The sequence below is a fragment of the Melozone crissalis genome, unplaced genomic scaffold, assembly GCF_028551555.1.
Source record: "Melozone crissalis strain CALT ecotype California unplaced genomic scaffold, PUWL_Pcris_2 ptg000007l_1, whole genome shotgun sequence".
In the NCBI taxonomy this organism is placed as follows: Eukaryota; Metazoa; Chordata; class Aves; order Passeriformes; family Passerellidae; genus Melozone; species Melozone crissalis.
In genome coordinates this window covers 2,110,740-2,136,578 of record NW_026535785.1, presented here as the reverse complement: position 1 = coordinate 2,136,578, position 25,839 = coordinate 2,110,740, and the positions used below count along the sequence as shown (strand labels likewise).

The window sequence follows — 25,839 nt, the reverse complement described above, 5'->3', positions numbered from 1 at the left end:
CCTCCCACGCCGCGCCCGCCGCGCGCCCCACGCCCGGCCCCCCACGCCCAGCAGCCCCCCACGCCCTTCCCACTCGCTCCTGACCCCCGGCAGAGCAAACCCTGCTCCCCCAGCCCCGGGGATTGCTGCCCATCCGTGCTGCTCTCTCAGGAACCCACGCGGCCCTGGCACGGCTGGCACGCGGCCCCTGCGCCGTCCTGCTGTCCCCGTGGCCTCGCGCACTCAGACATCCCCACACTGCTGGTACGGCCTCGTCTTGCTGCCAAAAAGCCTCCTGGGCCCCTCCAGAGCACCTGGTGTTACATAAAGCAGGCTCCCAAGGATTGGGAGCTGCAGTTGAAGCACTTGTCTGATTCAGCCCAGCTCCGGAGTGGGAGCAGGAATTGCTCCCTTGCTCCAGGGAAAGGAGTTGCGTCCACCTGGATCTGCAGCTCTGTGGGGCTGGGGATGCTGTCAGTGGGGCTGGGGGAGCCGGGCAGAAGGCTGGAGACCCTCTTCAGATGAGGTCAGGAGATCAGGAGACATCACAGCTGCTTCTGCCTGGGATGCTGTGGGGATCTCAGTGATTGCACCCCGGGGACAGCTGGAGTTGTAGCTCCAGCCTTCCCATGGGAATTCTCTGCCTTGGGTTTGGGCTGAGCTGCTGAAACCATCGTGGCTTTGGCAGGGGTGGATGAGATGGGTTGGCTGAAGGAAGCCTCCAGATCTGTTTTTGCCCTTTCCATCCCTAGCAATGCTGGTTTCCTCCTCCTCCCACCTCTTCCCAGCTGAACTGGGATCCTGAACCAGACAGGGCTCTGGGATGGGACCAGCCCCATCCTGGGCACTCACTGCATCCCTGAGGGAATGGCACAGGCTGGGGGTGCCTGCTGTGAACTAGCCTCACCCTGTTGCCATCCTGTCCCCATCCTGCATGTCCCTAAATCCCTGTTTCTCGGGAGAGCTGCCCCGACAGGGCCGGGCGGTCGCACGGTGCTGTTCATCTTGTGTAATCTCCGTGCCCACTCACCTAAAATGAATCATCCTTTGATAGGTGAGGGAAATATAATTAGTGTTTGCATTGTTAGCACTGGCTGAGTAGGCAAGTGGGTTTTCTTGGCCCGGGCTGGGAAATGTTCCTGTTGTTGGGAGAGGGGAGCACAGGGAGCTGCTGGGGTGGGGCCCTGCCAGCCTGTCCTGCTCCATGTCCCACTTTCCCAGCCCTGCAGTGCCACTGGTGACACCTCTCTGAGCAGGTGCACCAGGAGCTACCCACCAAATGGCTGGGGAGTGGTTGGGGAGGGGAAAAGCAGGGAATATTTCCCAAAAGCCAGCATGAATTGCTGCTCCAGGGGGATGGAGCGGGAATGCTGGGTGGGACCTGCCTGCATGGGAAGGGGCTGCAATCCCCTCACCTGAGCAGAGCTGTGCTTTGGGATGAGCCAACACCAGCCAGGAGGGTTGGAATGGGACCCCTTTAATGTCCCTTCCATCCCAAACCATTCCCAGATCCCACAGTGCCAGCGGCCTGGGGCCTCTCCCCAGCCCTGCATTGCCCTGAGCTCCTGCACAGGGAACCCAGGAGAGAGGGCAAATTTCCCTCAGGATCTATTCATAGCACGGATGTCAGAATTACCTTAAAAGTACCAGCTCTGCCTTGTTTTGCTGCCGGGAAGGAATTGTTGATGCACTTCAAACAGTGGGCGGAAACAAGCAAATCCAGGAGCGCCCTGATCCTCGATCCTCCCGCTCCTGCAGCACCCAGAGCTGCTCCCAACAGCCCCCCCAGACCCCGAACATCAATTTAAAAAGTCAGGATTTTGGTGATGGAGCTGCTCGCTGTCTGGGTTGGGTCTGGGAGCTGCTTGCAGTGGTTCCAGGAGAGCAAAAGCGGAGACGTCGGGAGCTGCCGAGCGCAGAAAAATGAATCAAAATACTAAATGAAGGTTCTGGCCAGCCTCATTAAAAATACATGCTATGAACTCATGGTAATTACTTCTCTCACTGGAACATGCTGCTTAGTTTCAGGTACAGCTCAGGACAGAGGAAGAAGGATTTTGACCTCGGAGAAAAGAACATGAGGCAGAAATTGCCAGACAGGCCTCAGACCCTCACTCCATCTTCCCGAGTCCTTTATCCAGGCTGGGATTCTCCAGGGAGCTGTGCAGGATCCCAGCCTTGGGGAGCCCACCAAACCCCTCTCCCTGCCCACTGCCTCCAGCCCTGAAGCACAGCGCTCGTGCCATTGCACTGGGGTGGGTTCTCATGGCTTTGAATGCAAATCTCAGGGTATTTGCATGTGATTTGATATCCCATGGGGCTCCTCGTGGTTGGGTGACATCTGCTCCTGGAGCTGAACGCTTTTTTTTTCCCCTTTAGAAGCTCCAGCTTGTGGAATCATGTGATTTTGCAAGATTTTCAGCTTCGGTTTGGAAGCAAGGTTTCCACCCAGGCTATTGCAGAAAAGTCATTCTTCCAGGCTGGGGAAGCAGCAGACAAGAGCTAAAAATGCCTTCTGTTTAAAAATGCCTCGATTTTAAAATGAACCTGATGAATTTTGAATGCTTTGAGTCAGGTAACGCTGACGTAGATGAATGAGCTGTATTAAAGCAGGCATGGCTTGGAGATGGAGGAGCTGGGCAGGCTGAGCTTGGGGATGGTCTCTAAGGGGTGAATTCTGGGGTTTGGCATCTGCCTTGGGAGATTTTTTTGTCTCTTTGGGTCTGGTTTTGGCATTGATTGAACTCCTGAGCAAGAAAAGATTTTTTTGCAGGAATTTGCAGGAGTTATAGGAGAGTCTGGATGGTTATCTGCCCCTGGATTCATCTGTTTAACTAATAATTAAAGTATTTTTAACAAAAAAAAAAAAAATCAGGAGCTTGCAGGACACAAAACTTGAAAGGCAAATGTTTATATTTTGGGACTTGATATTGGCTTTTCAAAGACAGATTCTGGCCTATGCATCAAAAATCCCTAAAAATTGCATTGGATGCATGAGCATTCCCTGAGAGCAGCCACTGCTTCCCCAACATTATTCCCTGAAGAGATTGCACTCACTCCCAGCACACAGCAGAGCATCATGAATTTTCATGAATGAGTGAACAGCCAGAGCGAGGCCCCTCATTTTGCTGATTTCCACAAGAACATGAGCACCACAAAGGTATTATTTCCTGCTCAGGGCATCACCTGGGGCCTGCAGGGTGTTTCCCTGGCAGGAATAATGGTCTGGAAGTGTCCAGGGCCAGGCTGGAGGGGTTTGGAGCAATCTGGGACAGTGGAAGGTGTCCCTGCTCATGGCAGGGGTGGGATGGGATGAGATTTAAGCTCCCTTCCACCCCAAACCTCTCGGTGATTCCATGATTTATTTCACAGGGAATAAATGAACCTGCTCTTGCCTCTTCCCTCCTGGAGCAGCCTCCAGCCCTGATCCAGGGGGGGCTCAGCCTCATCCACCCCTCTGAGCATCTCCCACCCCTCAGGGGATGCAGCCCCAAACCCAGCAGTGCCCCCAGGCTGGGATCAGCCCCTGCTCCTGGATCTCTGCTGGGAACAGGAGACACCCCAGAGTTTGGGGCAGGATTAGAGCAGGGGGGATGAAGGGAATGAGCATTAGCCTGATTCCACTCTGCCTTCTGAGAGAGGCACATTGGCCTTAATGAAGGTGCTGAGCAATATCCTGAAGTGGTTTGCATCCCTGGGGATGAAACCTCATCCTGCTTTGGAGCCCAGCTGAATCTGCAGGGATTCAGCTGCCCTGGGAAAACCCTGGCCCCATTTCACCAGGGGATGATGGGGATGATGCCTCCTTGACTTTCCCTCTTGACAATCCCACTCCCAGGCCAGACAATATGAAATACCTTTCTTTGTTTATTTCCTTTTAAAAGTTGTATTTCCCCTGACTGCAGGACCTGAAGCTTTTAAGAGGAAGCACAACTGGCCTGAGAGGCACCATGAGCCCCATCAGAATCAGTGAAGCCAAGATTTGATTGTGTTTATTGTGGGTTTTTGAAGCCTTTCCTTCAATTCTGGCTGGAAAAGGCACTTCCCAACAGGTTTGGGGAAGCAGGAGGTGCAGCAGCAGTGAGAAGAGGGAGGGGATGCTCAGGACAGGCTTGGTTCTTCCTGAGGAACAGAGGAACAGAGATTTTCCCCTTGAAACATCTTGGAAAACATTCATTTCCACACAAGATACTTTTTTTTAATGTTTCCAGTGAGGGAGGAGCCTTCACCTGCTGCTTGCAGAGCATCCTTGGGACAGGCAATGAGGACATGAAGGTGTCCCCACGTTTGGGATGGGGCTCATACCCCCCTGAGGATCATTCTTGCCCCCTGTGATTTCCCAGTGATTTCCCCCAAGGAGAAGGGCTCAGCAATCCCCGTTCCATGGGATTTCAGCCAGAAACACTTGTGTTGTTATTTGCATCCAGAGGAGGAGGAGGAGGAGGAGGAGAAGGAGGAGGAGCAGGAGGAGGAGGAGGAGGCGTGAGGCTGTGGAAATCCATCTCCTCCTGCAGCCCCCAGCTCCTGCAGAGCTTCTGGCTGTTCCAAACCCATCCCTGCTCCATCCCTACCCCTTCCAGACCCATCTCCTTCCTCCAAACCTCACCCAAACCCAGCAGCTCCACTGCTTGATTCCTTTAGATGGAGGCTCCCTGCCCTTAGATGTACAAGCTGACCACGCTGACACGAGCTGTAATTTTTTCCTATTTATTTACATCAGATTTCATTCTGGCAGCCCTCATCCTCCTCATCCTCTCCTCCTTGGCCTGCCTGGCTGCCCAGGCCTGGCTCTGCCCACCCTGTCTGGATGCACCCAGCATTAGCACTATGACTAACACCCATCACGTGCTCCTGCCTGCAGATTCCATTTGCATACTCAAAAATCCATACTTTATTCCTTCCCCCTGTGTAAGCAGTTACCAGAGCATATTTTTGGCAAATTAGCAGCCACAGCAGAAGCATCTGACTGTGTTTTCAGCGTGGAAAGCCTTGGCAGGGCTGGAGGGGATCTTTGCTGTGGATTCCCAGTCCCTGTGGTGCTGGGCACAGGCAGGGTCACTGATCCCCGCATCCCCAGGTGGGCAGTGCGGGTGGCACCTCCAGCCATCCCTGCCATGCCCGTGGGGGGGTTGGGGCAGGTTTGGGGGTGAGGGCAGCAGCTGGGCACAGGGCAGGGCAGGGCAGTCACACAGCTGGGCACAGTGGACAGCCCATAGGATGGGATCCTGGCAGGAAATGTGTCCCCATGTCCATGCAGTGACCAGGGGGTTGAGGGAGGGGATCTCCCCCTCTGAAACCCCACCTGAGGTGCTTTTCCAGCTCTGGGGCTTCCCAGTGTGAGAAGGATGTGGAGCTGCTGGAGCAATTCCAGGGCTGGAGCCAGGCTGGGACACCTGGGGGTGCTCACCTGGAGAGGAGAAGCTCCAGGGAGAGCTCAGAGCCCCTCAAGGGACTCCAGGAGAACTGGAGAGGGACTGGGGACAAGGGATGGAGGGACAGAACACAGGGAATGGCTCCCACTGCCAGAGGGCAGGGATGGATGGGATATTGGGAATTAGGAATTGTGGGGAGACCCTGGCACAGGTGCCCAGAGCAGCTGTGGCTGCCCCTGGATCCCTGGCAGTGCCCAAGGCCAGGCTGGACAGGGTTTGGAACAATCTGGGACAGTGGAAGGTGTCCCTGCCATGGCAGGGAGTGCGAACAACAGGAATTTTAAGATCCCTTCCCACACAAACCACTCTGGAATTCTCTGCTCCTGTGCTCAGGAGTCCCCACAGAGTCAGGCAGAACATTTGGGGGCACATTTTCCCCATCAATTCCCCGGGATGGCCAGCAGGGATGTCCCCATTGTCACAGCATGAGAGCTGAGGCTGGGTGAGCACCCTCCAGCCCTCCCTTTTCTCCTTCTTCCCTTTGGGATGGGTGTTCCTGGGATGATTTGTGTGTGAATCCTCCTGGGCTCTGTGATACTGAGCAGCTGGAAGGGGATATCTGTAAAACTCCCTCCTCTGGTTGGAATTCAAGAGCCCAGCCTAATTATTGCCATCGGACATCTTTAATTAATATGCTGCAGAGGCCAGAGATAAGAGGGGGGCTGAGCACGCCAGGAAGGATCCTCTGTGAGATAAATCAGCAATTTGTAAAACCTAATTGCTTTGGCTTGGAAAAGTGGAGGGGCACTTTGGACCACGTCCCCTAAATCCCTGGGATTTTGGGGAGCTGGGGATTTTGGGGAGCTGGGGATTTTGGGGTGCCCAGCACAGCCACTGCTCCAGGAGGAACTGGCTGGGCCTCAAGGATGGGACAGAGCTCCTGTCCTTTGCAGCCTCCTGCTCCCTTTTTCCAGGCAAAGCTGGGAAGGTGCATCCCTTTTCCTGATTATTTTATCTAACCTGGGAATATTGACCCTGCATGCTTGGGTTTCAACTCAGAGTTAGGGATGGAGAAGGAATTCTTTCCAAACTTGTCCAAATTTTTTCCGAATTTGTCTTATTCTGGGTGATTTGTCTTATTTGTGTTATTTGAGAAGAACTATTTGTGAGAATTATTTGTGTTATTAAGAAATTGTCTTATTCTGTGTGATAATGACACAAGTGTGTCTGCTGCCCTCAAAATCCTTCACAACATCCCAAATTCCTGCCTGGGTGTCTCCAGATGAGGAGATGTGCAAACCTCCCGTGAGCTTTATCCCTGTGTTTGCCAAAGGGTTCATTCTGCAGGACACAGAACCAGCCCTGTGGGTTTGGGAAAAGCCTGGGAGCAGCTGTGAAGCTTCTCCTTAATGGTGTTCCTGGAGTGGGGCCAGAGGGTTCAGTGACTACAAAGTGCCAAATCTTGGGTATGGGCAGAGGGGGAAAGAAAATGCAGTCATTCCAACCCAAAAAATCATTACTTTTATCTCCTCCCAACATCATGGAGCAGGTTTATGTCCAAGTGCATGATCTTACCTCAAGCCTGAGGAAACCCCATGTACCTGAGCAGCCCCACATCCTCCCCTTGGGGATGTCTTTCCCATGAGCCTGTTCCCTTTCTTACACTTCAGCAGTTTTTTCTGAAATAGGATTTTTCTCTCCAATCCATCTTTTGGGATACTCCAGTTGTTTTCTCCTAGCCTCATGTTGTGCCCTCTCCTTAGCTCTGCTTGGCATGGACGTGGCCACTTCCTCACCTTTATCTTGACTTTCCATGTCCAAGATTTTCTTCTCTCTTTTTGTCCTTTTTGCCCTGTGCAAAAGAACCACCCAGAGGTGGGATGGATATTTGTGCCATCTTGGAGGCATCCACAGGAGTGCCCTGCATGGCTGAGGGAAGTCGTTGGGACCTTTTCCTCCCCAGGATTCTCCTCCATCAGGGTGGCTTTGGCTTTTCTCTGGCCAGGACAGTGGGTTTGTGGCCAGGATTGCCTTGGATCGCTCCCTGCCTCCCATCCCATCCCATCCCATCCCATCCCATCCCATCCCATCCCATCCCGACCCTTGAGGTGCTCACAACCAAAATCCTTGGAATTCTCCTTTCAGCACCTCAGCAGAAGATTCTGTTCTGTCAGAAATTCTCATTCCACCCCTCCCAGCCCCACCATGCCAGATTCCTGCTGCACCTTCCCTTTCCATTCCCCAGCTTGGAGCAGCTGCAGCCGGGGAATGGGGGGATATTGTGAAATCCTGATTCCTCTGCAGGGACAAGGAGGCTCTGGGCTCCTTGTGAGACCAAGCCTTGTGCAGATATCTGCAGGTGGTGGGGCAGAGGTTGAGCTGAGCAGGGCCTGGGGAGGAGGCGTCTCAGCAGTGCAGATCAGGTGGCTCCAGAGCCTCCCATGATCCATGGCCACATCCTGGAGATCCAGGGTTTGAAACACCATGAGCCAGGGAAGGAAGGAGCTCTGCTGGCTGAGGAAGGGCTCAGATCCCTGCAGGAATCTTTGATCTGCTGGTGGCCATGAAGCTGCCCAGATGTCTTGGTGGGTGTTGGGGACACGAGCGTGGCCTCTGAGGCAATCCCTGGGGATAATCCATGGTGGGGAAGGAATGACACCCCCAAAAACAGAGCTGGGGATGGGGAGTTGCTCCACGGTGCTGGGACAGGACAAGCAGGATGGAGTGGCTGGAAAATCCACCTTGCCAAGGAGATGCCAAGACTGCTCCTGGCAGCTGTGCCATTCCAGGAGCAGGCTGGGAGCCAGGCTGGGATGGGATGGGATGGGATGGGATGGGATGGGATGGGATGGGATGGGATGGCAGCACCCTGAGCACCTCAGCCTGGCTGGGGACAGGCACAGCTGCACTGGGACCTGCTGTGACCAATTTTCCACAAGTGCTCCAGCCCCCAGAGCTTTGTTCTGCTCCCTGCCAGTCCCTCAGGTCTCAGCACAGGGCTGTGATCCTCCAGCTGCTGCAGTTGAATCCAGGGAGGGTTTGCAGCTGCACATTTGCCAGGAGATGAGGAGGCTGAGGGACCTGTCAGGGCTGGAGTGAAGGGATTCACCAAGAGAAAGGGAGATCAGGATTTGGGCAGAGTGAGATCTGGTGGATGTCATGCAGGAACTGTTCTCCCTGTGCCCATGCCCACACTGCCCTGAAACCCCCTGAATCCATCCCCAGGGAAGCAGGAGCACGGTGTGAGGACATCCTGGGGGCTCCTTGGCAGGGGAATTTGGGGCTCTGGGGGGAAATATTTCCATTGTCCTGCTGAGATACTCTGGGATGGAGGCAGAAAGGGAGGAGAGGTGCTGCCAGGTCTCCAGGGAATGCAGGGACACCTTGGCAGGCTCTGCCACAGGCACCATCCCAGGCCTGGGGAGAGCTGATGCATGGCACTGGTTGTTCCCCATTCTTGGGGACACCTCAGGGGACAAGGCAGGCTCACTGCTCAAACCCCACACAGGACACGTCTGCTGTGTCCCCTGAGCTGCATCTCACAGGCTGTCCCACATCCTTCTCCCTGTCACCACCTCCTCTCCCTGCCCTGCCAGTGCCTGCCCTAATCCCAGTGCTAATCCTATAAACCCTCAGTAAATCCTGCCTGCCCCTGCCTCCCCACGTCCCCTCTCCAGGGCAGGCTCTGTGGGGCCCCCACCTTGGGCCTGGGGGTTTTTTGGAGTGCACAAAGCTGTCACCCCAATAATGCAATGCCATTGGAGCACAGGGAAGAATGCCCAAATCCTGGGGGATTTGTTCAAAGCACTGGCAGCTAAAAGACAGTTGAAGAACCCCAAAATACACCCCAAAATACACCCCAGAATGTGGTCAGGTGCTGGTTTCACACTCTGGGGAAGCAGCTCCTGTGCTCAGCATGAGCTGCTCCAGCCCAGATCCCTTCTGCACTGCTGAGCCCCAGGACTGGGCAGGGAAATTCCTCAGGGAGTGCTGGGGTAGGACTGGCCCCATTCACGCAGGGTTCACTATTTCAGCAGGTCTGTTTAGGGCTCCCTGGGCTGGCACAAAGGGAGGCCCCACTGCTGTGAGGTGCTGCTGTCTGTGCCCATCCCAGCTCTGCACATCCAGGAATGTGCAGGAATCACAGCATTCCAGCAGCTCAGAGCCACCCTCAGGGAATCACAGCATTCCAGCATCTCCAGAGCCCAGCTCAGAGCCCTGCTCAGGGAATCACAGCATTCCAGCAGCTCCAGGGCCCAGCTCAGAGCCACCCTCAGGGAATCACAGCATTCCAGCAGCTCCAGGGCCCAGCTCAGAGCCACCCTCAGGGAATCACAGCATTCCAGCAGCTCCAGGGCCCAGCTCAGAGCCACCCTCAGGGAATCACAGCATTCCAGCATCTCCAGGGCCCAGCTCAGAGCCACCCTCAGGGAATCACAGCATTCCAGCATCTCCAGGGCCCAGCTCAGAGCCACCCTCAGGGAATCACAGCATTCCAGCAGCTCCAGGGCCCAGCTCAGAGCCCTCCTCAGGGAATCACAGCATTCCAGCAGCTCCAGGGCCCAGCTTAGAGCCACCCTCGGGCTCCTCAGCCTGCCCCAGCAGGGCTCACAGTGCATCACTGCATCTCGAGCTGCTCTGGAGAAGATTAAGCTGACCTAAGAATAAAAACAAGCCCTGCAGTTCAATGGGCTGGGATAAAGCCTGGAACTGTGCCAACCTCCAGGAGGGGATGGGATTAGGAACCCTGAGCAGATTACCACCCACCCCAGCACAGGGAGGGTGCTGAGGTCCAGCTGTGCCCCCCAGGGTAGGTGGGCTCCTTGTCCCCCCATTCCCAGTGCGGTGGTGGAGCCCTGTGTGTGTTTGGTGCCACCAACAACCAGTTAAGAAACTCCAGGAAGTGCCCATGCAAACGCAGGAGATCCAACAGGGGCACAATTCCAAGGGGGATATCCAAATGGATCTCCCCCCGTGAGGCCTTTATTTCCATGGAGCTGCTGCCTTCCCCAGCGCACCGGATGAAGGCTCTGTGTGTATAAATAAATGTATTGTTATACATTTTCCATCCACTGTGAGATGCCAGTAGCATGGACGGGATCAGAGTGTGCTCCTGGATAACCATTCCCCCTTTCCACAGCCCTGCTCCCTTCCCTTTCACATTAGGGATTGATCCAAGGGGCAGTTCCTGGATGGTTTCTAACACCCCCATGCTGCAGCTGGAGTGCAAGCCTGCAATCTGCAATGTTCTGCTCAGGGAGGTGGTGGAGTCACCATCCCTAGGTGTGTTTAACAAAGCCTGGATGTGGCACGGGGAGGTGGTGGAGTCATCATCTCTGAGTGTGTTTAACCAAGCCTGGATGTGGCTCTGGGTGCCAGGCTTTAGTTGAGGTGTCGGGGCTGGGTTGGACTCGATGATCTTTGAGGTCCCTTCCAACCTGGTCATTGTGTGAATTCTGTGAATCCAATCAATTTTCCCTCCACAACCTGACATTGCAATCCCCATCCTAGAGCTGGGACTGGCATCCCAAAGCTTCAAAGATCTCCCAGAGGAGTTTGATGCCATGACCTCCCCCCTTCCTTTTCCTTTTGTCTCCCCTCCGCAGGGACATACCAGGGCCAGTGGGTCGGGGGCATGCGCCAGGGTTACGGCGTGCGGCAGAGCGTTCCCTACGGCATGGCTGCGGTCATCAGGTCACCCCTGAGGACGTCCATCAACTCCCTGCGCAGCGAGCACACCAACGGCACGGCGCTGCACCCCGACGCCTCGCCCGCCGTGGCCGGCAGCCCCGCCGTGTCCCGCGGCGGCTTCGTCCTCATGGCCCACAGCGACGCCGAGATCCTCAAGAGCAAGAAGAAGGGAATCTTCCGGCGCTCGCTGCTGAGCGGGCTCAAGCTCCGCAAGTCCGAGTCCAAGAGCTCCTTGGCCAGCCAGCGGAGCAAGCAGAGCTCGTTCCGCAGCGAGGCCGGCATGAGCACGGTCAGCTCCACCGCCAGCGACATCAACTCCACCATCAGCCTGGGCGAGGGCGAGGCCGAGCTCTCGGTCATCGAGGACGACATCGACGCCACCACCACCGAGATCTACGTGGGCGAGTGGAAGAACGACAAGCGCTCGGGCTCGGGCGTGAGCCAGCGCTCGGACGGGCTCAAGTACGAGGGCGAGTGGGCCAACAACAAGCGCCACGGCTACGGCTGCATGACCTTCCCCGACGGCACCAAGGAGGAGGGCAAGTACAAGCAGAACATCCTGGTCAGCGGCAAGAGGAAGAACCTGATCCCGCTGCGCGCCAGCAAGATCCGGGAGAAGGTGGATCGGGCCGTGGAGGCGGCCGAGAGGGCGGCCACCATCGCCAAGCAGAAAGCGGAGATCGCGGCGTCCAGGTGAGGGGGTTCCTGCCCATCCCGGTGTGTCTGAGATGGGATCCCGCCCTGGGGGCTTGGGGTAAATGGGGTGAGAAGTTTTCTTGTAGTAGAGTTTTTTGTAGAGTTTTTGCTCGTGGTGGGAATCTGCAGGTTGGTGTTCTGTGGATCTCACAGCAGCTTTGGGGTTGCCCAGGACTTGGGGTGCTCTTCAAAGCAGAGTGGATCCAAGCCCAGTTGTCCCTCTGGTAATTCCCAGGGGGCTTGGGATGCACAACCTCCCCAGGTGAGGCAGGGAGGCCACGCAGGGCAGCCTGAGCAGGGGGTGGTGGCACCTTGGTGGCTGTCACAGGCTGAGCACTGTCACTTAGGGGGTGCTGGGTTATTTATCCCATTTTTCCCTCTCCTCTTGGATAAGCAGAAGAGCTCCTGAGTTTGCCAAATTCCTCTGCCTGACTCACAGCCAAGAGGAACCATCCCAGGGCTGGCCTGTGCTGGGAGGATTCCCAGCTATTTCCATTCCCAAAAGGGATTTTTTTGAGTGGAAAATCAGTCAAATATGTGGCTTCAGCTGTGGGGAGGCTCTGCTGGAAAAGAGCAGATCTGGGTGCCCTACAATGCCCCTTCTCCCTGGGCAGCCCTTGTGGAACTGCTCAGAGATCCAGAGCTGGGATCTGCTGAAAATCCCTGAGAGGGATCTCTCCCTCAGCAGGAGGGAAGGGAAAATGAGCCATGTCTAATTTAAATTGAAATAAGGTCCCAGCTCAAAGCAGGACCAGCTCAAGCACCCTGTAGCTGGCTCCCAAAAGGCACCTGGAGCTCTGTGCCTTGCAGGGAGCTCCCAGACCAGCGGTGAGGCGAGGAGGAAAAGCTCCTCTGGAGAATTCAGGGCTCTGTGTATCACATTTTGGGGTGGTTTATTAGAGCATGTCATTCCTTTCTGTTTTCTGAGCAAGGGCTATATTTAGCAGCCAGGCTGGGAAAAAGGGCTGGGGTTAGGGTTAAAACCCAGGTACCTCCTCAGCCTCCTGTGCTGGATTAATTGTTGAGTCTGGAATATTTGTATGCAGAGTCACACTTGAAATCTTTATCAGCATGTCTGCCAAGGGCTTATCTGCAATATGAATGAGCCTCCCGGGCCTGCTTTGGGAGCACATTTGGGCTTGATGATGTTTTCGAGCTGATGGTTGGAAAAAAAAAAATGAAAAATCCCACTAGAATGGCAGGTAGGAAGCAGACTGCAGAGCAGTGGGAAGGCCAGATCTTCCCCTGTGGTCTGGGGATGGACGGGAATGCCTCGAAAGGCTGCAGTCCTGGAAATGTGGAGCTTTAGTGTGCTGTGGGATGGATCCTGGAAATGTGGAGCTTTAGTGTGTTGTGGGATGGGTCCTGGAAATGTGGAGCTTTAGTGTGTTGTGGGATGGGTCCTGGAAATGTGGAGCCCCAGTGAGCTGTGGGATGGATGCTGGAAATGTGGAACTCCAGTCTGCCATGGGATGCTGGGTCTGAGAACCTGAGCATCCTCAATCCCCCAGTGGTGATGATCCTGGAATCCCATGAGAGTGGGATGGGAAGAAATGCTTAATGAGCTCCTGACATGTAATATTCCCCTCTAATTATGGGAGAGAAGGGGGGGAAATCGAGTCAGGAATGCCAGTTGTGAGCAGCTCCCTGCCCTCCCAGGGAGGCTGGGGAGTGGAGGGTGGAGGATGGAGAGTGGAGATGGATGGAATTAGGTGGGTCCAGGGAAGGATTCCTTCCCAATATCCCATGTAAATCTCTGCTCTTTTACCTTAAACCGCTTTGTCTGAAACCTCCAATCCCTCAGCTCGAGCTCTCCCCCCTCCTGAGGCTTTTGGCAGAGTCCCTGAGCCTGCAGAACCAGAGCAGAGCAAGGTTTTACAGACTGAGATCCAGCTGGAAAAGCTTTCTTATTAATCTTAGTCCGATTTAATTCTAAAGCTTCCTAATGAAGGAAGCCTCCCCTGCAGTGCCCACACCAAACTGCATCGTCCAAATGCCACAAAGCAGAGCTGGGGGAGAATCCTGGGGCTCATTCCTGAGGTTTTGGGGCTCAGGGGTGGAATATCCCCCCTCTAATGCCAACATAAACTCAATTTCCCAGCCCCTGGTGTGGCTCTGTGTGTGTATTCCTTTCTGTCTGAGTTCACTCTGCAGCCTTTCCCTTGGTGGGGGAAAAAAAATATAAAATATGTGCCCACCCACGGCTTTCATTAAATTTGTAGGAATTCAGTATTTTTGAAAACTCTGCCGCTCTGTCAGATTTGGTTGGAATTGGCCAACACGTTCAGAAGTTATTAGTGTGGGAGTGATGGCATATAGATATATAAACAGCACAATCACAGGAGTGAGCCCCATTTCCTGAGGAAAGTAGGCTAAAAACAGTGAGCTGGAGACAAGTAAATTGCTTTCCTAAAGTTGGTGGAGTGTGAGCAGAGCACAGGGATATCTGCACCTTTAAGAGATTTCTTTTAGGGTCAAGAGGAGATTCTCCTAAATGTTCTTTGCTGTAATTTCAATGGGAGAGCACAAAATTCCCTGATTCTCTGGAATTGTTCAGGTGAAGTGAGCAGGGAGGAAGGGATGTGGATGAGGGTGAGGAAGTGCTGTTGGTAGCAGCTGGCCCATCCCTGGGAGGGTTCCAGGCCAGGAGAAAGTTTGGAGCAGGGTAGGGAAGGTGTCCCTGCCTATGGCAGGGGTGGCACTGGATGAACTTTAAGGTCCCTTCCAACCCAAATCTTTCCATGATTCCATGATATTTTCAGAGGGAGACAAGGAGGGAACTCTTTCCCAGCTGTTTAAAAGGAATGTTCAGTGTGTTCTCTGAGTGCTCTGGGACATTTTCGTTCCCTCTCCAATCAGCCAAGAGCCTGCACTCTTTCTGCTGCCACCCTGGAAGGGTGAAGGATGCACTGGACACCCCGAGCCCCATCTCATTAGTGCTAATTGACACCTCAGGCAAATTATCTGTAGGCTCTGGTGTGTCATCATGCACTAAAATAAAATACCCAGGCAACAAAGGTGGGCCAGGGAGCTGAGCCCAGCCCCTGGATTTTGGCATGGGAGGGATGGGTGCACAGGGAATGCCAGGGGAGATCAGGGCTGGCTCCAGCTCTCCAGGATGGGTGATGGCAGCTCAGACCCTACATCTGTCCTGCTTCCATAATTCAGGAGTTTGTAACCAGTGTAACCCCATTTCAGGGGTTTGGAACCAGTGTAACCCCATTTCAGGGGTTTGTAACCAATGTAACCCCATTTCAGGGGTTTGGAACCAGTGTAACCCCATTTCAGGGGCTTGTAACCAGTGTAACCCCCATTTCAGGGGTTTGGAACCAGTGTAACCCCATTTCAGGGGCTTGTAACCAGTGTAACTCCATTTCAGGGGTTTGGAACCAGTGTAACCCCATTTCAGGGGTTTGGAACCAATGTAACCCCATTTCAGGGGTTTGTAACCAGTGTAACCCCATTTCAGGGGTTTGGAACCAGTGTAGCCCCATTTCAGGGGCTTGTAACCAGTGTAACCCCATTTCAGGGGCTTGTAACCAGTGTAACCCCATTTCAGGGGTTTGTAACCAGTGTAACTCCATTTCAGGGGTTTGGAACCAGTGTAACCCCATTTCAGGGGTTTGTAACCAGTGTAACCCCATTTCAGGGGTTTGGAACCAGTGTAACCCCATTTCAGGGGTTTGGAACCAATGTAACTCCATTTCAGGGGTTTGTAACTAGTGGCTGGGCTGGTTATGGAAGGAGGAACCATCGCTGGATCAGTCCCAGGGATGGGTGGCACGTGGCAAACACTTCACTCCTCTCCAGCATGGGGGATCTGCTGCCCAGCACACTAAATGAGAATTCCTGGGAGCAGGCAGTGCCCTGGCTCCCAGAGGGAATGCTGCTCCCAGGTCACTCCTAAGTAATGCTCTCCCTGGCATAATTATAGCCCAGCCTTGCACCAAGCAGGAGAAAAATATAATTAAAACTCCAGAGTCTCAGGAGGAGCTGGGCCACAAATTAGCACAGTGTCATTCAACTCCAGCCAGGGAAACTGGAGGGAAATAGGAAAAGGAAGGAAATAAAGACAACCTGGCAGTGAGGAGGGGACAAGGGGGATGTTTGGACTCCAGCTGGATGCTCCCTGAGGATGCTGCAGCCAGGGCTGAGGTCGAGCAGCAAAGTGCAGGAGGTTCTTAGAGCCAAGCAGGTATTTTTGTGAGGAAAATGAGAAAAATGGAAACACAGCTCGGGCAAACCCAGAGAAAAACAAAGCTGCTGCAGCCCTGCTCTGAGAGTCACAGGAATCTGTAAAATAATAAATGTGAAGTTGTGCTTGTGTTCAGTAATGTCCCCAGTGGCTCTCCCCAGCCTCAGTAATGTCCCCACTGGCTGTCCCCGGCCCTGGTGATGTCCCCAGCCCCGGTAATGTCCCCACCGGCTGTCCCCGGCCCCAGTAATGTCCCCATCGGCTGTCCCCAGCCCTGGTAATGTCCCCACCGGTCCCGGTAATGTCCCCACCGGCTGTCCCCTCCCCGGTGATGCTGCTGTTTAATGCTGTGCCCGGCCTGAGCCCGCAGCTCTGCCATTGTCTGGGCTGCCTTTGATTTCGGGCTGCTGCTCTTTGGGTGCCGGGGGGTGCTGACCCCAATCCCGCCTCGTGCTGCCCCAGGGGCTCCTGCTGAGGATGGAGAGGGACAAGGAGGAGGAGGAGGAGGAAGAGGAGGGGTGGGTTTAATGGCCCCAAAAGGGTTTTGTGTCCCTTCCTTGGGTCAGGACACAAAGCCAGGCTGGGGCAGAGCTGAGCCGGATGCAGGGATGGCTGAGCTGATGCCCAGTGGGGCAGGGACTCTCACCAGCCCCTCTCTGGGCAATTCTGAGTCCAGGGAGGATTTCTCTGCTCATGGCCCTCTGGAAAAGTGCTGCTGGAGCTGGGGGTGTGCAGGATTCACCTCAGCCCGTGAGCTGGGCACTGATGGGGCACTGAGGGCATCACCTGGAGCCCCCAGGCCTCGTGTGGGGTGAGTGTGCTCCCTCCATCCCTTCCTCATCCTTTCCTTGAGGGATGCAAAGGGTCAGGGAGGGAAACTCAGGGGTGGATGGAGGTGACTCCAAGGCTGGCAGCAGCTGGGGCAGGAGCTGATTCTCCTCACGGCACATTTCCCTTGTCCCCCCAGCCCTCTCTGCCCCAAACCTCCCCTGTGCGACCCAAGAGGAGCAGAGCCTGGGCTGGCAGCCTCCACCGGGCTCTGCTGCTGCTGGAACTGAGCTTCCCCTCCTTCCCTGCCCCTTCCCTGCTCCTGCCAGGGCTCGGGGGATCCCATTAGGATCGGCTGTCGGTGCTGCTGGGGTGTGTCCCCTCAGCCGGGGTGACAAGGACACCTGTGGCTCATTCCCACCTCCAGCCGGGCTCTGCCATCCCGGAGTGTCCCGTTTGTCCATCCCTCCCTCCCTCCCCAGGGGCGGCTCCTGCGGGATGTGATGCGATGTGAGCACCGTGACTGTTGATGTGCTCCGGCCATGCCAATTTAATAACTTCCTGCTCAGACGGGATTTGCAGCCTTAAGCCCTTTTGTGGCCGTGTCAGAAGTCAGGAGCAGCCTCTGGGTTTGTGCAGGGCTGGCTCGGTGTGTCCCCAACAGCCACCCCACCCCGGGGTGCGGCCTCCAGGGCAGGGCAGGCTGGACAGTGAATCCCTTTTGTAGGGATGAAGATTTGTGAGGAAATCCAGCTGGGAAAACGTCATCAGGGTCACTTGTACTCCTGGCAGAGCAGCTCAGTGGGGTTTTGGTTTTCATTGCCCTCCCATCCCTCACCCAGCACCTCTGATCCCAGCTTGGCCATTCCCACCCCTTTCCTCTCCAGCGAGCTGAACATGAACCAGAACATCCCAACCAAAATCCACGGCCCAGGTGTGTGCCAAACATTCCCAAAACCATTCCCAGCTTTGCCGGGCTGTGAAGTGGCACAGACACTCCCTCAGATTCTCATTGTCCCCGTGGCTCTGTCCCTGTCCCTGTCCCCGCCAGCAGAGACATCCCAAACGCGGTGCTCTGTGACGGTCCCACAGCTGAGCACAGCTGGAGGGATGGCTCAGCCAGAGAACGGAGCAGGAGAGGGGGTTTGGGATGCAGGAGGAGCATTTGGGATGCAGGAGGGACGTTTGGGATGCAGGAGGGGCATTTGGGATGCAGGAGGGACGTTTGGGATGCAGGAGGGGCGTTTGGGATGCAGGAGGGGTATTTGGGATGCAGGAGGGGCATTTGGGATGCAGGAGGGGCGTTTGGGATGCAGGAGGGATATTTGGGATGCAGGAGGGACGTTTGGGATGCAGGAGGGATATTTGGAATGCAGGAGGGGCGTTTGGAATGCAGGAGGGGTGTTTGGGAAGCAGTAGGGACGTTTGGGAGCAGGAGGGGTGTTTGGAATGCAGGAGGGACGTTTGGGATGCAGGAGGGGTGTTTGGGATGCCGGAGGGGCATTTGGGATGCAGGAGGGGTGTTTGACATGCCGGAGGGACATTAGGGATGCTGGAGGGATGGCTCAGCCGGAGAACGGAGCAGGAAAGGGGGTTTGGGATGCAGGAGGGGCAGAGCGGTGCCAGCAGCGGTCACCTGCGCGGGGACAGCAGATGGAGGGGACAGGGAGGGTGGCACGGGCTGGCAGCGAGGCGGGCAGGACGGGAGGTGACTCAGGGCTGGCAGCGCTGCCATGGGAGGGAAGGGGCTGTCCCAGAGCGCCGGGCAGGAGGCGGGGGCAGCGCGGGGAGAGGAGAAGCTGCCGGCTCCTCTTCCTCGTCCTTCTCTTCCTCCTCCTCTTCCTCCTCCTCTTCCTCCTCCTCATCCCCGGCATCGCACCGCAGCCCATCGCAGTGCGGATCATCCGAATTCATTCAATCCAGCCCTTCCCGGAGGGGAGCGGGGCCATTCCAGCCCCAGGAACCTCCCGCCTGCCCGGCACAAAGTGATGGAGCCTCTCCCTGTTGCTCTGGGTGGAGCAGCCCTTCATCACACTGAAAGGGAAAGCAAAATACACCAAAAACAGCAGCACAAACCCAGCAGCCCCTGCTTTTCCTTTCTGCTGCTTTTCCTTTTCCTTTCTGCTGCTTTTCCTTTTCTTATCTGCTGTTTCTTCTTTTCCTTTCTTTTCCTGCTCAACAAAACTGCAGCGCTGCTTTTCCCCGGGATTTTGGGCGGGGAAGGAGAGATCCCTCCCCTGGCAGCTGCTGTTCTCTCCATCCTCATACCCAATCCCACAGCTGGACCCCAGGGCTGGGAAGGAGGGATGCTGGCAGCCCCTCCTTCCCCAATGTGTCCCTGCCGTGTCCAGGGATCCTGCACCCCTAAATTTGAGGGTGGAGAAGAACCAAGGGCAAGGGCTGGGGTCTCCCTGCTGCTTTCCCAGCTGGTGAGAGAGCTCTCCGTGCTTTTTTTCTTCTCTCAATTCCCATTTTGGGTTTCCTGGTTGCTCCCACCCTCTTCCCTTCAGCAACAACCCCAACATCCCATCCTTGTCCCTCCCCACACCCTTTCCTCCCCAGGGAGAGGCAAAATTAATATCAGGAGGAAAACACAGAGCTGAGGCAAATTATTATTTTCCTTGCTGGTTTTCCTTGCTGGTTTTCCTTGCTGGTTTTCCTTCCCCTGAGTTTGGGATGCTGGGGCAGCACAGGGAATGGGCTGGGCTATTCCAGGCTCCCCTCTCTCTTATTCAGGTTTGAAAAGCCCCAGGCAATGAGGTTTCTGTCACCTCCTCCCCACAGGACAAATGACATGCTGTCCTGACTTCCTAATCCAGGAAATTAAAGGATTTGATGTAGACCCTGCTAAGCAAATTTCCCCCCTGAAAATCCCAGGGGGATTTAACCCATGGATCTGACTGATTATCCCTTCAGAGTTGTGACTAAGGAAGTCCCAATTCCTCGGGGTGGGGGCAGGAAAAGTGAGATTTTGTGGGGTGCAGCTGATTTTGGGGCTCAAAGCCCCATGCAGGCAGCTGGGATGAGGGAAGTGGATTGTGCTGGGTGGGAGTTTGAGGCAGGCAGGAGATGCTCATTGCCGTGGCAAAGGGGAGGATTTATTCTTTTTCTCCCCGCAGTCATCAGGGCTGGGGCCACTTCTTGCCCCACAAAGGGGTGACAGAGCCCTGGGGGCACCCCCAGCCCCTCTCCCTCCTGTCTGAGCCCACCAGGGCTGGGCAGGTGAGGGGGATTGGGGGATTTGTGCCCCAGGAAGGCAAAGTGGAGAGATGCCAGGCCTCAGGGGGGACAGTGGCCTCAAAGCCACCCTTTGCCAAGGCCAGTCCTGGTGTTGTCACTCACCTGCCTCCTGCAGAGCTCCACTGCAAGTGACAGATGGCCAGGGATGAGGCTCCCTCTCCAGATGTTGATTTTCTGGCCAGCTGTAGATAACACCCAGGGCATCATCTCCCTGCAGAGCCCATCAGCTCTGTCCTTGCTGGGGGCACAAAGTTAAAAGGAAGGGAAATGCAGGGATCTGCCTGGCCCTGCTTATTCCATGTGTTCCTTGGCCAGGGAGATGCTGGGAGCATCCTGGTGCCAGATGTGCCTCTGGGTACCAGCTCCACCTGGCCCAGCCTTTTAAAGTCAATGGATTTGGATTTGCTTGGCATTTTTTGTGTGGCAAAAACAGAGAGAAAATAAATAAACAAACCCTTTTTGGGATGGTGGGAATAAGGTGAGCTGGAGGCAATCCTGGCATTTGATGCTCTCATCTTTCTCCACTGGGAGTGACCCAGCTCAGGGATGTGGTTTGAGCTGTTGATCCCAGAATTTTGGGGACATGGCCCATCCCTGTTCCCCCAATCACTGAGATTTTGCACCTTTCCGTGTTGTGAATTCAGCTCTCCAGCAAAACTCCTTTTGGCCACTCCAAGGCAAGGCACAGGACACCGGGACACAGCCTGGGATAGTTTTTTCCCCTTACTCGGATTAAAAAATGAAATTTCAGTGTACAATGGCAAAAGATCCCTCAGTGAATTCGCTCCCCATTTGTAACTCCAAAAATGTAAAGGTGGGGAAGGCTCTGGCTCAGGTGCCTGGAGCAGTGACCTGAACAGGACCTGGCTCCAGCCCTGTCCCCATGAATTTGGGACACCTGGAGCATTCCATGTCCCAGCTGTCCACGAGCTCTCCCAGCTGCCTTGGGAATGATCTCCCCCCTCTAAAGTGACATTTCCCGCTGTAAAACTACAGGGAAACTTGGACTTGGCCTCCTGACCACAACACTTTCTGTGCTTCTCTCTAATTTGCTTTCTTGGGCAGCAACAAACACATTTGAGGGGATTTATTTTTTTTTTTCCCAGGATTAAAGAGTTTGAGTGTTTATTTTTCCTTAATTCTCTTGAGATGTGACTTTCAGAGCGTGCCATCACCATTCCATCCATCCCAGCCATGCCAGAGTCTCCTAACTTTCCCTGGGAGCTTTCCTGCTCCTCCTCAGAGCCCAGGGGTGATCCATCCTTGCTCCCATCCCCAAATCTCCATCTGGAGCTGCCAAGGCTGCCTCCCTCTTTGCTATGCACAGCACCTGCTCCGTGTCTGGCTGCAAAGAGCCCGAGCAGACGTTCGGGGCTGCATTACGTCATGTCAGAGGTCACATTAAGCAGCTTTTTTCCCCTTAATTAAGAATTCCAGCCATGGTTAGGGCAGGGGGGGAGAGGGGGAAACAGAGGGGAAAGCAGACGGAGGGAGCAGGCTGGGAAGGATGCCTGCGCTGAGCAGGTAAATGGGAATTTCTCCACAGCCAGCTAATTGGTGTGGCTAATATCGCACCCCCTGAGGAGCAGCGCGGTGCTGCTGCCTGCACAAATCACAAATCGCAAATCCCGGAGAGCCTGCTGCAATAACAGGGAAGCCGCCAGAGCTGTGGCAAGAGCCAGGCTGGAATTAGGAGCGGGTTTTGATCGGGGTAATAAACGGCAGATAGGGAAAATAACAAGCAGGTTGTTAATTGCTGCCGTCCCCCCGTTCCCTCAGGGCCGTGTCTAGACAGGGCCTGGCTCCGGCCCTCAGGGATGGATGCGGGATGCGCTGCCCCTGGCATGGCAAAGGGAGGCAGGATGGGCACTGCAGCTGTGCCCTAAATCAGAGAGGCTCCCGCAGAGGTGGAAACCAGACAGTCTGCAGTGGTTATTAATAATTCAGTCCCAATTTGTCCCATCTAGGAGAGCACGAAGCCCAGCCAAGCCTCCCCTCCTGGCTGCCCGGAGCAGGCAGAGCCTCCCGAGGTTATTGCAGGGTTTGGGAGCTGGGATCGCCTGTCCTGCCCCATCCCCGAGCCATCCCAAATGCTGGCAGAGCCGCAGCAGCGTCCCCATGGCTCGGGGCTGGCGTCCATCCCCGGGGATCGGTGCTTTGTGTTCAGAGCTGGATGCAATCAGGGCTGGACCCTGCTGGGCCACAGGGACTGGAAAACAACCCCCGTGGAGCCCACACAGCCGAGGGATTCCCGCTGGGGAGGCTGCACTGAAAATCTCCTTTTCCTCACCTCGTCCAGCCATCCCTGCCCAGCCTCACGCCGGCCTGGGTTTTCCAGAAAATCTCTTTTTTCTCCTTCATCCAGCCATCCCTCCCCAGGACAAGGTTCATCCCAAGGCTTTCCTGACCCCGGGGCTTGGATGAGGGAGTCTCAAACGCCCTGCAAATGCTCTCTCTGAATTTTTCCTGAAGTATTTCCTTGCAGCTGGCGTGTGTTTTAATTGAATTTTGCCCTTTGAAAAATACATGAAGCTCTGTAATGGAGGGAGAGAAAACATTCCCTCCTATAGGAAGATAAAGATGCATTTAAAGAGAAAAAAAAAAAAAAAAAAAGAAAAGAAAAAAACAGCCCCAAAGCTGCCTGATGAAGTATTGACCTGGAGACAAAGTGGATCAGATGGAGCCAACCTGGCCCCTCAGGAAAACTTGAGGCTGTTCATTAGGGATGAGCTCACTGGCAGCTTAACTCCATCCTCACCACTCCCAGAGAAGCCTGTGGGAAATGTGCCAGTTTCCAGGTTTTCCGTGAAAATAGGGTCCACGGGGTCCTTTCATGGGGTGGGAAGGGTTTGGGACTTGTTGCAAGCTCGTGGTGCTCCTGTTGGAGTTGGGATAATGGGAGAGCTCTGGGTGTGGGGTGGAGGAGGGCTGAGCATCCCCATCCCTGCACAGGATCCCAGCAGTAAAGCAGGAATTCCATCCTTCCCTCAGCCAGGCTTTGGGGTCAGGGAAGCGAGAAGTTTGCTTGGAAAAAAGCAGCCAGAGCTGCCAATTCCCATGATTTTTGGGAAAGAGACCTTCTTTCCCAGAAATCTTACCCATAGGATGCTTTTTAACCTTCCCAATAATGTGGATTTCTCTCTGTGTTCAGCATAGAGCTCCCTTTGACCCCAAGCATGAGTTTGCTCAGTGTCTGCTGCCTGGTTTTTATTGGAATGTATTTTCTGTTCAAAAACACTGGAAAAATAGGAATAAAGGGGGCAAATCCCTCCCCTGGATGGATTCAAACAGCAAATGGAGAAGGAATAACCAGTGATCCAGGTTTCTCGTGGCTCCAGGTGCCATCCTGGCAATTCCAGGTGTCACATTCCCAGCTCTGAAACCTTTCTGGTCTTCTGCAAACCCGTTCTAATTTCCAGCCTAATTTTAAAGCACTTTGTCCCACTTGTTCTCCTGCCAAAGCATTCCTGGAACCAAAACACCTCTCAAGCCTCACCTGGTTTGAATTTTGCTTCCTTCCTTCCTGAATCCCTGAGGGTTTTGCTGGGAGTTCACCCCTTTCTGGCTAAACCATCCCCCAGCAGTGGCTTTGCAGCAGAACCCTTGGATCCACTCCTTGCTCACTCCAAGCCAGCCCAGAGTCGCTGCTGGAATTCCTAAAAAGCCAAGTTCTTCCTTGCAAATCAGTTGATTCCAGCTTCTTATAGATTAGCTGGAGCTGATGAACTTGGCATTAGGAAGCAGGCCCAGGTATTATCCCTTCCCCTCTCAGCTCTGGCCAAATCACAGGAGATCTGCAAAGATTTTTGGGAATCTGGTTGGTCTGGATTTTTCCCTGCCTCCTGCCAGCTCCCCTTGCCAGCTTGACCACTTGCCCGCTCATCCTCCGAGAAGAGTGAGTCAGCTTGGCAAAAAATTAATAAATAAAATATTCCAGGCCAGCCCCAGCAGGGACTCTCTGCCCTCAGACCCAAAATGGGGGCTCAAAAGCCACAAACCATCCTGGTCTTCCCCCTCTCTGGCTCTTCCCAATCCCAGTCTTGGCCTGAACACCCTCCCCCAGCTCAGCTTGGATGGTGAAGTGCAGTAAAATCCTGGAACCATGGAATGGTTTGGTTGGAAGGAGTTTAAAGCCCATCCCATATTCCCCTGCCATGATCAGGGACACCTTCCCCTATCCAGGCTCCTGGATTCATCCCAGCTGGAGGAGGAGGCTGGGGATGCTCAGAGGTGGGAGGAATTAAACAGCTCCTCTTGCATCACTCTTCCCTCCATCCCCTCATGAGCCCACAGGAACAGGATGATCTTTAAGGTCCCTTCCAACCCAAACCATCCCATAATTCTGTTTTATAGGGAAAGCCCCAGCCTTATTTTCACCGTGCTCTCCAGTTTGGCGTCTCCATCCCAGAAAAAAATTTATGGCAGCACTTAGGGAAGGAGGAGCAGAGCGATGAGATCAGGCCCTGTCCATGTGTCAGGGAGGAAAAAACCCCACTTTTCCAGGGAAATAAACTCCAGGCAATTAAGTGGGAATTAAGATTTAGCACACGCCACGAGCAGCAGGCGTGGAGAAAGGAGACAGCTGGTAAATTTAGGATGTGACAAAGTCATGCGAGCACTAACTGGATTACTGGCATTTATTTGGGAATACTTATGGATTTTATTATGCAACGTATGGATCTCCATAATTCTGCTTTTCACTCCTGCCAGCGTCTCAGGGAGCTTTACAAACAATTAATCAGCAGCACTCTGGGGAATCCAGTGTGTTCCCTTTGCTCCAGGGAATCCAGTGTGTCCCTGTGCTCCAGGGAATCCAGTGTGTTCCCTCTGCTCCAGGGAATCCAGTGTGTTCCCTTTGCTCCAGGGAATCCAGTGTGTCCCCTCTGCTCCAGGGAATCCAGTGTCCCTCTGCTCCAGGGAATCCAGTGTGTCCCATGTCCTCCAGGGAATCCAGTGTGTCCCCTTTGCTCCAGGGAATCCAGTGTCCCTTGGCTCCAGGGAATCCAGTGTGTTCCCTTTGCTCCAGGGAATCCAGTGTGTCCCCTCTGCTCCAGGGAATCCAGTGTCCCTCTGCTCCAGGGAATCCAGTGTGTCCCATGTCCTCCAGGGAATCCAGTGTGTCCCATGTCCTCCAGGGAATCCAGTGTGTCCCTTTGCTCCAGGGAATCCAGTGTGTCCCTCTGCCCCAGGGAATCCAGTGTGTCCCTCTGCCCCAGGGAATCCAGTGCATTCCATCCCTCCCCAAGTGTATTTGGTTCATGCCTTCATTGTTGGGATTGATTTTTAACCTTTTCTGAGCCAAATCTCCCAAGTTTTCATTTTTTAAATTCCCTGCACTTTCTGGGCTCATCCTGGGAGTCCATGGGGATGAGCAGATCCAGAAGTCTCAGGTGTTTTCCAGAGATGGAAATGCATCCACCCTCCACGGGTGGTGATTTTAATCCATTTAGGTTGGATATCAGCAGGAATTTCATCCTGGAAGGAGTGACCAGGCACTGGAACTGCCCAGGGAGGGTTACAGTGCCCATCCCTGGGGGTGTCCCAGGAATTCCTGAGGTGGCATTCAGAGCTCTGGGCTGGGGACAAGGTGGGGATCAGTCACAGGCTGGATTTGGTGATCCTGGAGCTCATTCTCCATGGAATCAATGATGCCATGATTCCATCAAGGGGGTGCTGAGTGCCACAGGGAGGAGCAGAGCCTGGGCCATCCCAGAAGCCCAGCCTGGGGTGGTGGCTCCATGTGGGCTCCTCCAGCTCTGCCACCACCCCCGTGTGACCCCTGGAAGGGCACGGCTGCTGCTCCAGCCCCCTTCCCTGGCAGGAAGAGAGGGCTGAGCGGCTCCAGGCGCCTCTCCAGGGAGGAGCAGAGTATAATCCTGGCTGCTGAGCACGGGCCAG

The 25,839-nt window shown here is 54.7% G+C and overlaps 1 protein-coding gene across 1 annotated transcript in view; it reads left to right on the top strand.

Annotated features, from left to right (window-relative positions):
* JPH3 (junctophilin 3) overlaps positions 1–25,839 on the top strand; it is a 46,677-nt gene that overhangs the window by 3,286 nt on the left and 17,552 nt on the right. Inside the window, exon 2 of the mRNA XM_054296277.1 lies at positions 10,958–11,735. Coding sequence (XP_054152252.1) covers positions 10,958–11,735 — 778 coding nt within the window. The remainder of the gene's footprint in view (positions 1–10,957; positions 11,736–25,839) is intronic.